General features: G+C 38.9%; 1 protein-coding gene and 1 long non-coding RNA gene across 9 annotated transcripts in view; one reads left to right on the top strand and one right to left on the bottom strand.

Annotated features, from left to right (window-relative positions):
- Positions 1 to 14,564, top strand: part of CADPS2 (calcium dependent secretion activator 2) — a 534,192-nt gene that overhangs the window by 378,543 nt on the left and 141,085 nt on the right. For all 8 annotated transcript variants that reach the window (XM_042923255.1, XM_042923240.1, XM_042923248.1 and 5 more), the window contains 2 exons: positions 4,236 to 4,372; positions 6,653 to 6,840. In XM_042923255.1, coding sequence (XP_042779189.1) covers positions 4,236 to 4,372; positions 6,653 to 6,840 — 325 coding nt within the window. The remainder of the gene's footprint in view (positions 1 to 4,235; positions 4,373 to 6,652; positions 6,841 to 14,564) is intronic.
- On the bottom strand, positions 4,312 to 10,257 carry LOC122210562. Its single transcript, XR_006198126.1, has 5 exons — positions 10,046 to 10,257; positions 9,596 to 9,789; positions 8,000 to 8,504; positions 4,760 to 4,805; positions 4,312 to 4,400 (listed from the first exon to the last, which is right to left on the bottom strand). It is a non-coding gene; the product is annotated as an uncharacterized LOC122210562 (long non-coding RNA).

Here is a 14,564-nt window from a genome sequence, read left to right as displayed (position 1 = left end):
ACATTTCTCTTTGGTGTTCAGCATAATACATGTGTACATAAAACAAAAAATATTAACCAAGATCTACATAAAATTCTGTAACCTGGAACTTCCTGTTAGTGGCTACGTGGGTGCTATCAAAAAGACAAGTGGTCCTTATCTGTCCCATGTTTAACTTCATGTGAATTTTCAAGCTCATTGAGAATTTGACCTAAAAGGAAAGTATAATCAGATGTGGGTATCAGCAAATGCAGCTACCAGCAAGCTCTTAACCATAGGACAGTCTTAAATCAAGTTATTGTATTTGAAAAGATTCATATGCTGCTTAGTTCAGTTCAGGATTTTGCAGAGGAGGAGATGCACTCTTAGGTAGCAACACCTTTTTCATAGTCCTTTTGGTACCTGAGTCCCAGGCCTGAACACCAGAGTGTTCTCAGAATGCTAAGGGATGCCCGCCTCTTCCCCTGCAGTGTCACATTTGCCCCTCCCTCACATCCTTTTCTCCCGTTTTATATTCTAATTTCTCTCAACACCAAGAGCAGTGAGCGTACATGCGTGCACGCACACACACACACCATCCTTAGAATTAGTTGCAAAAGAAGAAACATTTCAGTTGATTTTTAAAAAAATTTTTTTAAATGTTTATTTTTGAGAAAGACACAGTGTGAGCAGGGGCAGGGGAGGGGCAGAGAGAGGAGAGACACAGAACTCTAAGTGGGCTCCAGGCACAGAGCCTGACGCGGGGCTTGAACTCACAAACTGTGAGATCATGACCTGGGGTAAAGTCAGACGCTTAACCAACTGAGCCACCCAGGTGCCCCTTCAGTTAACTTTTTTCCCCCTCACATCCTGACTTCAGATGCCTATCCTCATGTTTGCATTCTTGAGCACACAGGGGCTGGCTGTGGTCAGTGTCTACCGAAGAGCCCCCTCCCACACACCACAGGGGGGCCTACCAGCCTGCTAATAGTCCTCGCGTCGTTTCCTAGGCTAGCTGTTTTCAAGTCAGTGTTAACTGTTTAAATTGGTACTGTCAGCCTACTCATTCTTTTCCCTGGACTTCCAACAGCTGTTACCCTAATGACAAATTTAAATTTTCAGGTTCCGTTTGAATAAGCCTCTATAATTCCATAAATCTATAGCAAATAATAATCTTTCTCAATTTGGGTTTTATTCCATCCACTTTTACCACACCTGGTGACAGTACCACCTAAAGACGCTGGCGCATATAGCCAACTGTTACCATAGAAACTCTCCACCAGCATCCTCAATTACCATGTCCCACATCTGTAGTTAGTCCATGGGTTAATCATCACAATTTGACAGTTTTGCAGTGCGTTGTTCAAGCTCAAATCTCGTCGGTTTCTTTTGATAATTTTCTTACACCGTTTCGGAAGACAAACTGAACTGAAATTTGTCCTTATCGGTGAACTTTTGATTAGTGCCATGAATAATTTTTCATTTAAAACTAGTCACCAAATTTTGTGTTATAATAAACATTAATTGAAGATAATCGAGTATAACCCAGTTTTAAAGCCGGTCTCCAAGCTTTGCATTTGGTTATGTAATTGATATCCAGATGATATCTCTGCATTTTCTAAGAGTAAATGTAGATATGTTACGCCAAGAGAAAACTACATGAAAATATTCTTGTACAGAAATAAGAAACTAGATAGTATTTCAACAATAGTTTTCCTATTGTACTTTGGTTCATGAGCGGGTGTTTTAAAGTGAAATATTTCTCACAGAGATCAAAACTGTTGCTTTTTCAAAATTTATTTCTTCATGAGTTTATAGAAACTAATGAATCAGTGGTGCATGGTGAAATATATTTGCATGAAGTATTTCAAATTGTGCTTATAAGGTATAAAAAGAAAGTAGAACAGCTTGGTCTTTGCAGCCTGTATTTTGAAGATGGGACAATCCCTAAGAATACATTTCACTTTCATGGAAATATAGCCCCAGCGAGACTGTGGGGTTTCTTTCTTTAATAGAATTTTGTTGGCCTGCGTATCTTATCACTGTTGATATGGAGTCCATTTTTGTGACTTAAACTGCTAGTAGGAATATTTTTATCACGAAAACCAATTGTTGGCAAAATAATTTTTCATTCATGTGTGTGATTCAGAAGGGCTTAACACATAGGTAAATGTGTGGTTTAGAGTTACATTTCATGAGGAAAATACTTCGTAAAGTAAATTCATTTTTAAAAATATGATTTGATTGCAGAAATGAACCATAAGTCATATTTTTCAGGACCTTGTAGATTTTATTGAAAGACTGTAAACACTTTGCTTTAAAATGAAAAAAAAATTTGCTTCTATAAACCTCTATAAAGGGTGGAAGCAAAAAGAGAATTATGTACAATGTATTGTATGTATTTATGTATGTAATGTATGTATTTTGTAGAAGTGTAAAAGAATTGTGGATTTTCTGTGAAATTTATTGTATATCCTATTCTCAACAGATAAGCCTTAAGTGAGTGTTATTTTTAACTGCTTGTTATGACCTTCTCCGTTGAAAGAAATAATGAATAAAATTCAGATGTTTTATAAAACTAGTAATTTCATAAAGATGTTACTAAAAGATTTTTTTCTCTCAAACGGAGAAATGAAGATTCTAAGATTATTTAGAACACAAAATAACAGTTTTATTATATATGTACCTTGCATTTTTCAATATGCTGTCTACTAATTTGATATTATTTTTGCATTATTATATATGTAACTTTATTTTGAAAGACTATTATACATACAAATAAAGTACAAGAGAAGTTGGATTGTCTCATTTCTCAATTCAGTAAGAGCAGTTTAATAACATTTGGTGTTCATCCAGTTAATACTAATTTACCACATGTAATGCATTTAATCATTCAGTTAAGTAATTAGTGAATCCAAGGGAATACATATGGCAGTTTCTCCATGCATCACAACCCAATACCTTACATCATCGATGAACACCCATTCATTGCTAACTTGCTGCATTCACATCTGCACTGATGTGAGATTTTTTTTTAATGTGATTCTGAAGACCCTTCAGCTTGAATTACATAGTTCTTCCATCCACAAATATGGCTGAAAGTTGAACTTGACATAGGATCAATATGATCTGGGCTAAATATCTAAATGTGACTGATTATGTTAGCATCATGTCCACAGATCAATATTGAGTTTTATTATGAGCCTGACTCTATAATTGCGTTTAATCAATAAACTTTTGTCTTCCTTCCTTTACAATTTTAGGATTGTACCATATAGGTTTTAAAAATTACATTTGGCTTACATTTAGGACTCTACTTCTTGTGATGACCAGAATCAGATCTGTCTATGAATTTTAAGGAACAATGGAGCCTCGGCCCCACCATTGTCAGGAGAGTCCACTTTTACCCTGATAACTGATTGCTTGCCTGATGCGCGCTACATTTCTAACAGAGCTAATGTAGTAACACCCCAGCACTCCTTTTGGGTGGTGTGTGTCTTTTTTTCTCTCTACTTAGTAAATAATTCACATTGAAGACTTTGACAAAACATACCATTAATGAAAGCAGTCCTAAAAGCTTGCCTTTTGATAAACCCGCAGGGTCTGCAGGCGTTGAAAGATGCAATCTGCAAAGAACAAGAAATTTGGGTCTTTGATTGAAGTGCCATTTGGGACGTTATGCTTTGTCTGCGTATTTGCACAAACATGATGCTCCCTTTTTCCTATCTCTTAAACTTGAAGCTTGAGAGCATTCAGTGCCATTTCTACATGAAGGTTGGTCCCATTAAAGGCTCAAAAAAAAAAAAAAAAAAAGAAAAAGAAAAAAAAGACTGGAAGTGATCCAGCAGAAGCCTGTGTGTTCATTTCTGTCCTAGTTTGCCATTTGGAAAGCAAGCTTCTAGCCATCATTGCTATTTTTTTATGACTAGACCTGGGTTCTTTTCCAGTCAATTCCTTCTTTAAACACATACTTAAAATGTACCTACTTTTCTTAAGATTGGAAAATAAGATTATTTCTGTGATGACTATTAGAAGAGGCTATGATTGAAAGTAGGATTTCCTCATTTCAAATGATCTGCAGATTTTGCCAGATCATTTTTCACTAGGCTGCAGAAAAATTGCAATTTATGTTAATATGCTGGATTCCTGGCATCCTATTTTTTGCAATAGAAAATAGTGTGTTATCATGAGGCATGCATTTTGTGTTCAAAACCTGTATTTGCCCATGAGTAAGCCAGGAAACTAAATGTGTTATACATGCTTTTCTGGATTTACAGATGCAGACCGTTTTCAGAAACATGGTATGGATGAGTTTATTTCTGCCAATCCTTGCAAGCTTGACCACGCCTTCCTTTTTAGACTACTCCAGAGGCAGACTTTGGATCACAGACTGAATGATTCCTATTCTTGCTTGGTGAGTACAAGTCTGTCCATCCAGTTCCCTGTAGGTTAGAATGAAAGATTTTTTTTTAAGTGAGAAACACTTGTTATGAAGCGGCATTTTATTCCTGACCCCTTTAATAACTGTAGTTGGGAGTTAGGGATAAAGGATTCCAATCGATTGCCTCCCAATTTGAAAATTATACACTTGAAGACCACTGCTGTGCCACTCAATAGACAGGAGAATAGACTCAAACAGACACTGACTTGTGGTTTATCAGTCCCTCTGGAGAAGGCTGAATGAAAATAAAGGCTTTAATGAAGGCAAAAAAAAAAAAAAAAAAGAAAGAAAAAAAAAACTACACCTCTGGGATAGGATTTACTAACACCTGTAGAGACATTTTAAGGTTTAAAGTCTCACCAAATGCTGATATCTTTCGTTTCTCTCTTCTTTCTAGAAAGACAACCTAAGTGGCGGGGGAAAGAAACAGTGGGATAAATGATATGACAGGGCAACATGTAACAAGAAAGCTTTGGTTTCCTTTAACCTTCCAAAGATAATTTGAATTCCTTAAGAAAACTAAATCAAGTAGCTAAACTGCTACTCTCTGTGTGTTGAAACCAGGCAGAATTTGGCATATAAAGTACCGTTTACATATAGAAGGAATGCTTGACCCCTCAGAATGTGGGCATTAGACTGTAGCCTAGGAATTGCACGTGCCTTTCCAAGGATGTATGTCAGCGGCCATTGCTCTGAAATGTGTCCAGCCTGAATATGCCTGTTTCCATCACCACATAGTCTTTTGACTGCTGAACATGGCATGGTAGCTACCTACAATAAAGCTACGGTCTCTTTAAAGTAAGATTTTCGACAGGATGTGCTCCAAGCTCATTGGACATGTTTGAATAGGCAGGAGGAATTAAAACCACTTACTGCTGTGATCCCAGTTTACTGTCCTGATAAGTCATTTGTACATTCATTATTAAGTACACTACGTGCATGGTTTAAACCTGATCCAGCCCAAACTTTACAGTTCTATGGAGAGTGAAATCATCACAAGACCTGATGGTGCCTTTCCGGGGACAAGCACACACACAGTGGACATCAATGACGGGCTTCCCTGGTGGATTTCCACTCAGTGGAGTTGGGTACTGAATTACAAAAGTTGTTTTGGTTAAGTGGATGACCCCACGTGTCATAAGGAGTCTGAGGAGAGCACTACAGTGTGTCTTCAACTGCATCTAGAGGGTAGTGAGCATGGTGTGATGAGAAAAGGGTGTTTGGAGGCAGGATGGATGGCCCTGGATGTAAATCATGGCCCGACAACCGACTTTCAGTGTCTCGAGCAATTCACTAAATGTTGCTGCATTGTAGCTTATGTGGCTGTGACAGGGAGAGCATAGTAACTACCAGGCACGATGGCTCTAATATTACAGAGAGCGCGTAATATTGTATGTCCAGTTCGGTGCCTGTACCATCAGCACAGTAAGTTTTTGAGAGCTTGTTTTTCTCCGTCTTAGTGTTCTTGCTGTCTTAGCTTTCTGCATTTCTCACCAATCTTTTCCTTCTCTTGCACCATTATCCTGCCCCCTTTTAAAACCATTTATTTCTTAGTTCATATAATCCATCAAAACATTTTATGAACCAACTCTGCCTAACCCTGCCCTCCAGTATTAGCCAAGCAGACACTACCTGCTGGTTCAGTTGGCTCACGTGCACGCACACACAAGTGCACGGACACACACACCTTTCACATCTCGTTTCAAGAACACCAAAAACTATTATAAAACATTAACTCTGTTATATTGGTCACAGAAAGACAAACAGAACGAGAACAATGTCCCCAAAATGTAAATTTCCAAATAGCATATGTTTACCGCTGCTAGACTTAACTAGAATTTTCTTATAAAAGTGCTTCTGGCAACTCGGCAGTTTCGATTATGGTGTCTGATTTACCATTCTCTTTTTAATTGACTCATTCGTGGATCGAAGTTTGTCAGAATGTTATTCTTCGTGACTGACAATTTTAGATACTGTGAATAAATTTGGTTAATTTTGAATGACGGTGGAGAAAAACCGGTTTCCCGTGCCTTGCCATGGCAATAAAGAGAGAATGGTATTAGGTGACCAGTGTCCCAGATCAGGTCCAAAACTGTTGACATTAGCTTTCTGAAAATAACATGCAACATGCTACTAATAAAAAAAAATATCAAAAGACACTTTGATGCAGCTTCTTCTTATAATGTCTAAGAGTGCCTACAGAAAAGCAAATCCTAGTACGGAAAGAAAAAAATTTTTTTTTTTCTTTTGCAGGGTTGGTTTAGCCCTGGCCAAGTCTTTGTGTTAGATGAGTACTGTGCCCGTTATGGTGTGAGAGGCTGTCACAGACATCTCTGCTACCTTACAGAACTGATGGAACATTCAGAAAACGGTGCTGTCATTGACCCAACCCTGCTCCATTACAGCTTTGCATTCTGCGCCTCTCACGTGCATGGCAACAGGTATTTTTACTTGCAAACACGCGGTGATATATGTAGGGTTGACTTGGGAAGAGAGAAAAATGTGCTTTGCCACTATCACCTAGTAACAGATTTTAAATAGCAAGCACTTCTTGCAAGAGACGGGAAAAAAACCCACAAAGGAAAAATGTACATCAATATGCTGTTGATTTAGGTTGGCTGCACTTTATGTTTCTTTTTGCCGTTGAAGCCACTTGAAAGAGAAAGGAAGAGAATATCTAGGAGATTAGAAGTTGCCTTTTAGTTCTTAGGTACCACCTCGCACTCAGGTCTGCACAGCTGAAGTGTCCTCTGTATTTTCATCATGATGCATATGTATGTCTGGGTAGAACTTGTTGATAGGTCCGTGTATACCTAATGGTCCATCCTTGCCTTTCCACTGTGGAATAAGTTTTCATTGATAAAGGAAGATAAATAAGGAGGTTTATGGGGAGTCTCCTCTTAGCTCCTGCTCTGTACCTTAGGAACAAGTGTCCCGTTTTAGCACCCTGAGCCAGTGACCTCACCTTTTGCTTTACCAAAAGGACAAAAAAAAAATCACCTAATACAGGCCCCCCACAGCTATGTGCTTCTGAGCTTAAAATCTCTCCATGTCTCATTCCCTACCTTTTCTTCATCCTGTTCCAGGGAGCCTTATTAGGGTTCCTCCCAAAAGGGGGTTACCCCTTATCCCATCCCCCTTTTGGCTTGTTTCAACCATCATTCCATCTCTCCATCTTCCTATTTCCTTTCTTCCCACAAACCTATGTAAGTTTTTGCTAGCCTCACAGCATTACAGGATGGTCAAGGGACTCTGAAGTCAGAGTGCTGAGTTCAAAGGAATACAAATTAACAGTGTGAGGTAGGGTAAGCTTCATCATCTAGTGAAGTGTCTGGGTTTCCCTGTCCTTGAGAAAGGTAGAACATAGCATCTTTCTCAGAAGTCATGAATTGGCTAGGGATTAAGTGCATTCGTATGTGTCAGGTACTTAGAACACTGCCTGACACATGATTTGTCAAAAAAAAATGTTAACTGGTAGTTTATGTTGTCGTAAGTGTTGTTATTATGTCAAGCTACCTTTCCATTGTTCTCTTTATCTCCCCAACCGATCTTCTGTCTCCATTCCCCCCATCTGCTTCTGGCTTCTAGCTCCTCACTTACCAACAAGGCTTCTTGAAATAGATTGCATAATGACCTAATCCAGGAACCTCTTCTCCGGCTTCACCTTCGCTACTCCCACTGAAAAGATGATGCTCTTGAATTTCCCAGGGTCTGTGCTGCTTGAACTGCTGCTTATCTCCCTGGTGCCATACCGCCTCATGTCGGCTCTCCCCTTATTTATTTTTGACCATCTCTTTGCTAATAATTTTTGTTCCTCCAGACTCCCAGGTACAGGATAGCTCTTTTCTCACAACTGTTCTTGAACTTGCTCTTCTTTCTGAGAATTTTTCTACTTCACAGAAAAATTGTACTTCAGTGATCTTGCCCCTTTCCACAGCGACCTCTCTTTTTACAGACAACTCCATCCCAATGACTCTTCTAAACTATAGGTCTCTATTGACCATGGATGGCTTGAATGTTCTGGTACTTTCAACTCTGTGTATTAAATAAGTCTGTCATCTCACTAGACCAGCTTCTGTACCTCTTGGAGCTCTTAGCAGGGTACCTGGCAAAGAGTAACGAAATAAGTGCTCAGTAAACATTTGATGAGTGAATGAATGACTTCACTAGTTATGTTAATATCACTTCCATTAATGACGTATTCATTTTCCATTCATCTTTTGCTTTTACCTTCTAGACCCAGTCTGTTGCCAGTGTCAACACTGAGCACTCCTCAAGTTCGCTTTTTTATCATTTTCATTGCACTATTCTAATTCAAGCCTTCATTTTTTTCTTGCTTATTTATCTTTATACATGTCTCTACTGCTTTTTTTTAATTTTTTTTTAAGTTTATTCATTTTTGAGAGAGAGAGAGAGAGAGAGCATGAGCAGGGGAGGGGCAGAGAGAGAAAGAGAGGTAGACACAGAATCCAAAGCAGGCTCCAGGCTCCAAGCTGTCAGCACAGAGCCTGACGCAGGGCCCTAAGTCACAGAGCATGAGATCATGACCTGAGCTGAGGTCAGAGGCTCAACCGACTGAGCCACCCAGGCACCCCATCCATCTCTACTGCTTTTTAAAAAAAAAATTATTTTAAGAGAGAGCACAAGCCAGGGAGAAGGGCAGAGGGAGAGAGAATCTTAGGCTCCACCCTCAATGCAGATCATGATGTGGGGCTTGATCTCAGAAACCATGAGATCACAACCTGAGTTGAAATCAAGAGTCTGACGCTTAACCAACAGAGCTACCCAGGCACCCCTCTCTGCTGCTTTTTGCCCTCCCTACAAAAGTCTAGCAATCACCTTCAAAATTACAGATTAACTTTTATTCTACTCCTTTACAAAAAACTTCAGTGATTCTTGTTTGATTATGAAATTAAAGATAAGTTCCAATCTATATTGTTAGGGTTTTCTCAACATATTTCTTGTCTGATCTACCCAGACTTCTCTCCCAGTATGCCTCCATATATAATCTTTACCCCAGACAACTCATTTATTCATCATGTCCTATTTGTCGTTTCCCAAATTTGTAATCGTCCTGTATCATAAAGCTCCTCAAAGAAAGCTTCAGTTAACTTAAACACTAAAAACCTTATGCCTGTAGTTTTCTTATGAACTTTATCCTGCATACCTACATGCTGCATCCATGCCCACACTCACCTGCTTCTATCCTAGTAGGTCATATTTTAAAGGCAAAACCCAGCTCTCGTTCACCTGTTGTGCTCTGCAGGAGGAGACCACACTGCCTTGTACATTGTGGGCACACAGTAAGTATTTGCTGAGTTGAAGTTGTCATTGTTGCCATTCTCATTCCACAGTAAATGAAAACCAATCCTGGTCTCAGGATCTGGAACCTAATTATGGAACACAACCTTAACTTGAGAATTAAGGGGAAACTGCAGATTGTAGTCATTTCCCATTACCCTAAACTAAACCATCTGCACTCCATAAACTTTGGTGGGGGGGGTGGAGGGTAACGGGGTGGCAACAACAGGGGACAGTCAGGATCACTAATCAATAGCCAACATGAGCAGTTTTTTCTGTTTTGTTTTTTTTTTGTTTTTTTTTTTTTAAACTAAAACTGTTTCTTAGCTCCTGGCTCCGTCTTACCTCCTCCTGACCAATGGATGTCAAAAGATACGTCTCGCAATGTTAGTTAGGCAGGATTCCGAAATGCAAGAGGCTGAGAAGGTTGTACTGAAACAGACCTACCCAAAGAGTTTGGTATGATCAGATTATTTTCATCATTAACACTGAAAGGGATAATTAAGTTGAGAACCTTAAGTAGGACATTTGGCTAATGCTTCCCCAAAACGTGTATGTTTGAGACACATTTTAATGGAAAGTTACTGAGGCAACTGGGAACTGCCACCTTGGAGACAGGCTGATTTGAATCTATAGGTTGCCATAGTTACTTTTATTCTGTAAAGCTATTGTTTTCTTTATAATGGTACACTGCAAAGTATAATATAAGGTGTGCTTATATGTTCATGCTTGTGTTATGCTTAACATAAATCCATTTTCTGGGTTAAAATGTGTACATTTTCAGATATCTCTGCATGGTATAAAACAAATACGGGTCAGTCTGGGATTCAACATTTAGGTCACGTGCAGCTTAAAAAAGAAAGGAAGAAATGCAGTTTTAGGGAAATTTGAACCTCAGTTTGAGGTAGAAATTATCTAAGATAAGCTGACGGGTACGATGTCATTCAGAAATGTCATGCCATCACAGTGAAAGAATAAAAAGAGGCAAAAGGTCACTACTTGAATCTAACTCTGAAATCTGCAAGCTGACCCATTTTGGGCAAATCACTTAATCTTTCTGAAACTCCCAAGTTCTCGTGTGTTAAAGGGGAAATGCTAATATGAAGACACTGGATAATTATCGGTACTTATTAGTTGTTATTCTAACAGTGCTTTTTCCCTTTGCCACCCAGCCACAGGGACATAAACTGTAAGGAGAAAAAAACATGAAAAATAGGTAGAGCTGTGATAGCTCATGCTAAGTGGAAATATTTCAGTGCATATGTAATTATAATCTTCATTTCTTTGCTGATAGAATATTCAGGTTTTAGCAACCTCGCCTTATGAAAATAAGCTTCTCTTATCCGAGTCTGCAGTATCTGATATTTATACAGACTTTTGTTAAAAATACCATCAATGTCAAGTCCGACTTTTGTACAGTATTTGCCATAGTCTCTCTTTATGATCGTTTTTATCTGTCAAGACACATTCAGAGCTCCATTTTGCTCATTACCTGAGCTACCTCTGTCAAAAATTCAAAAGGAAAAAAGATTGCCTTTTGTCATTGACTGAAGTGAAGGACAACAGTGCCGTCTGGATCTGAAATTTTTCCGGGAGCACATCCTATTACACAGCATTGAGCTCTCAAGGTGCTCTGTGCCGACCCATCTTCTCTGAATAGCACTCGGAGTGTTTCAGGAATAAAAGAATAGAGTTAAACAGAAAAGGTCTGGCTGGTACTAAGATGGAGGAAGAGAGAGAAAAAGAAAGGAAGAAAGAAAAAAGTGAGTCAAGGACAGAAACAGACACATTCCTGCAGGATGATAGCCGCACGTCTGTGAATAACAGAGCCACTCAGTGATCGTGACACTAAGGACTGACAGGAAGGAGAAAAGAGACTTTCAGAGACTATGCATTATAGGGCAAAGTTCTAGGTTGATATGTGTGGTTATGCATCTTGGTTTTGCTAGTCACGCTGAGGGTGGAGAAGCTAAAGCAGCAACACAAAATGGCTTTTATGTGTCAGTTTAATGTAAGGTATGTATACAGAGTATTCACTGGCTTGGCCACAGTTTAGTGGGCCCGCCTTAGAGCTGCTGCACGTCTGACAAAAGCCAGCTCAGATGCGCTTTCAAGTGTAGGGATGGGTTTGTAACATGACTAGAGTTTATATTTAAAATAATCTTGATTTTTTGTGGACTCCAGACTACGTCACAGAGTAGTAGGCAGCCTTCATGGGATCAATCATATTATTATATGATGATGTCTCCATCTTCACAGGTAACATTTCCTCTGACGTATCACTTCAGCAATGGTGCCTTAACTTCCTGTCTCTTAATTTTAGGGACAGTGGTACATGTTTGAGTAAAATCATAGATAATTGAATCAAACAGGCTCATCAAAACTTTTCCTTACCACTTTTTTTTTTCCTTACCATTTCTTAATTCTAGTCTTTTATATGTGACTTAGAGAAAATAAGTGTAAATGTCACATCAGTTGTGAATCTGGAGACTCACTTCTGGGACAGGTGGGCAACCAGATCAAATGCCATAAGCAAGGTTCATCTTCATGTAATGCGTCCAGGTGGACAGATTTCATCATATGTGCACAGAAGGGGAAGGGATAGTGATCAATGAATGCCTTTTTTTTTTTAATTTTTTTTTTTAACGTTTATTTATTTTTGAGACAGAGACAGAGCATGAACGGGGGAGGGTCAGAGAGAGAGGGAGACGCAGAATCTGAAACAGGCTTCAGGCTCTAAGCTGTCAGCACAGAGCCCGACGCGGGTCTCGAACTCACGGACCGCGAGATCGTGACCTGAGCCGAAGTCGGCCGCTTAACCGACTGAGCCACCCAGGCGCCCCAATGAGTGCCTTTTAAATATACTCTGAGGGTTCTTTGTTGATTCTCTCAGAAACTATAGAATAACCTCAGATCTGTCTCAGTCAAGCTTGCCTAGCAATAACATTTATCCCCACCCAGCCTTGAGTTCAATACTAGAGCAAGGTAATTATGCCTTTCAAAACAACACAAAGAAAGTGAGCAGTTAAGTGGAAAGACATAGTATGTTGAAACAGAACATCTGTCTTCAGCTCTCCTACTTATGAGCTATTTCCTTTTGAGCAGTTGGTCCTGTCTGAGCCTCAGTTTCCCATCTGTTCATTGTGAATAATTACATCAATGCTGCCCACCTCATGTTTCTGGAAAACATTGTGGGTCTAATGGGACAGTGGCAAAGACCTCGCCAAAAGCAGGAGTCAAGAACCCAGTCATCAAGGGTAATAAGTAAGCTGCCAGAATGCAACCTGAAGAATATAGTTATTAAAATCACCTAATCAGTTTCCTGTTTTCCTTCCACACCATTCATTCGCAGCACACAGCTCCTAGATTTTTCTGAAATAATGCATAAAAGAGCCCACTGAAGGTAAATCGTTAAGGAAGAGACAAGGCAAAGGGTTTTTTAATATGCGTTAGAATGTAAATCAGGTTAATTTATCTTGTAAATTAGCTCTTGTGAGCAAGAACTACACCAGCTTTTTTTAAACTCAGGGCCTTTAGCGCCTTCTTAGCATCTAGACTTAGGTGTGGAAAAGTTTGAGGTCTTGAGTTGGATTTTCATGTAACTTTCTAATATACTAAAGTTTTTTTAAGAACATAATATGTAATGCTGTTACATAAAAACAAACACAACTATCTGTGCACATCTATACCATTTACTAGTACTCTTGCCAGTTTAGGGTTTTTAGATCTATGTTGATGCACAAAATTGGCCTATTTTTTCCCTCTCTCATACGGCTTTTATTGGGATGTGATATTCACGTTACCATAGATAGCCATATACAGTGAGTTTGGGAACTTTGTAGCTTGTTTTGTATAGACGTCAAATGACTTACTGTTTAAAAATTATCAGTAACTCCTCTTTAAAACCATCTGGGCTTTGAGACTTCTAGATGGAAAGATTTTTACCTATCACATTAGTTAATTTTGTAGTTAGCTATACAGGCTTTCCTTCTATCTTTTTGAGTGAGTTTTGTCGGGTTATGGTTTTCTAGGAAATAGTGCATTTTATCGAAGTTTTCAAATGCATTGATACTAAGTTCAAGACATTCTTTGTACTTTTTGCTCTGCCTACTTTTTGTACATTATAATGTTGTTTATTTTTATCTTCTCTTTTCCCCCTCAATCCATCTCGCCAGAAATTCTGTAAACTTTATTAGTCTTTCCAAAGAAGTAGATTTTGGCTTTGTTGAACTATACTACTCTTTTCCCTTTTCATTAATTTTTTTAAAAACCAACTTTTTAGAAAAATAATTTTAGATTTACGGAAAAATTGCAAGGATCTTGCAGGGAATTTCTATATTTGTTTCCCCTGTTACCGTCGCATAATAACATGGTATATTTGTCAAAACTAAGAAACGAACATTGGCATGTAACTGTTACCTAACCAGTAGTTCTTAATTGGGTTTCACTAGCCCATTTTTTTGTGTCCTATTTTTTTCTTTCCTGTTCCAAGGTCCAACTCAGGATGCCACCCCTGTTGCATTTAGTTGTCATGTCCCCTCTGATCTGTGGAGTTCTTCCATCTTTTCTGGTTTTTCACAACCTTGACTGTTTGGGAGAGTTCTGGTCGAGTATTTTGTCAGATATCTCTCAGTTTGGGTTTGTGGGACATTTTCATGATTAGATTGAGGTTATGGGATTTTAAAGAGATAAAATACTGTCTCATCTCAGGAAGTCCTTGATAACCCCAAGACATCACTGGTCATCTTCACTCTAGGGTCACTGGGGAAAGGTAGTGCATGCCCGGATTCTCCACTGCAAAGATATTATTTTGCTTTCTCTAAACACTAGTTTTTGAAAGCAAGTCACTAAGTCTAACTCACAC

This window comes from Panthera leo, chromosome A2 (genome assembly GCF_018350215.1).
Source record: "Panthera leo isolate Ple1 chromosome A2, P.leo_Ple1_pat1.1, whole genome shotgun sequence".
Lineage (NCBI taxonomy): Eukaryota > Metazoa > Chordata > Mammalia > Carnivora > Felidae > Panthera > Panthera leo.
This window is presented reverse-complemented; position numbering and strand designations above follow the sequence as displayed.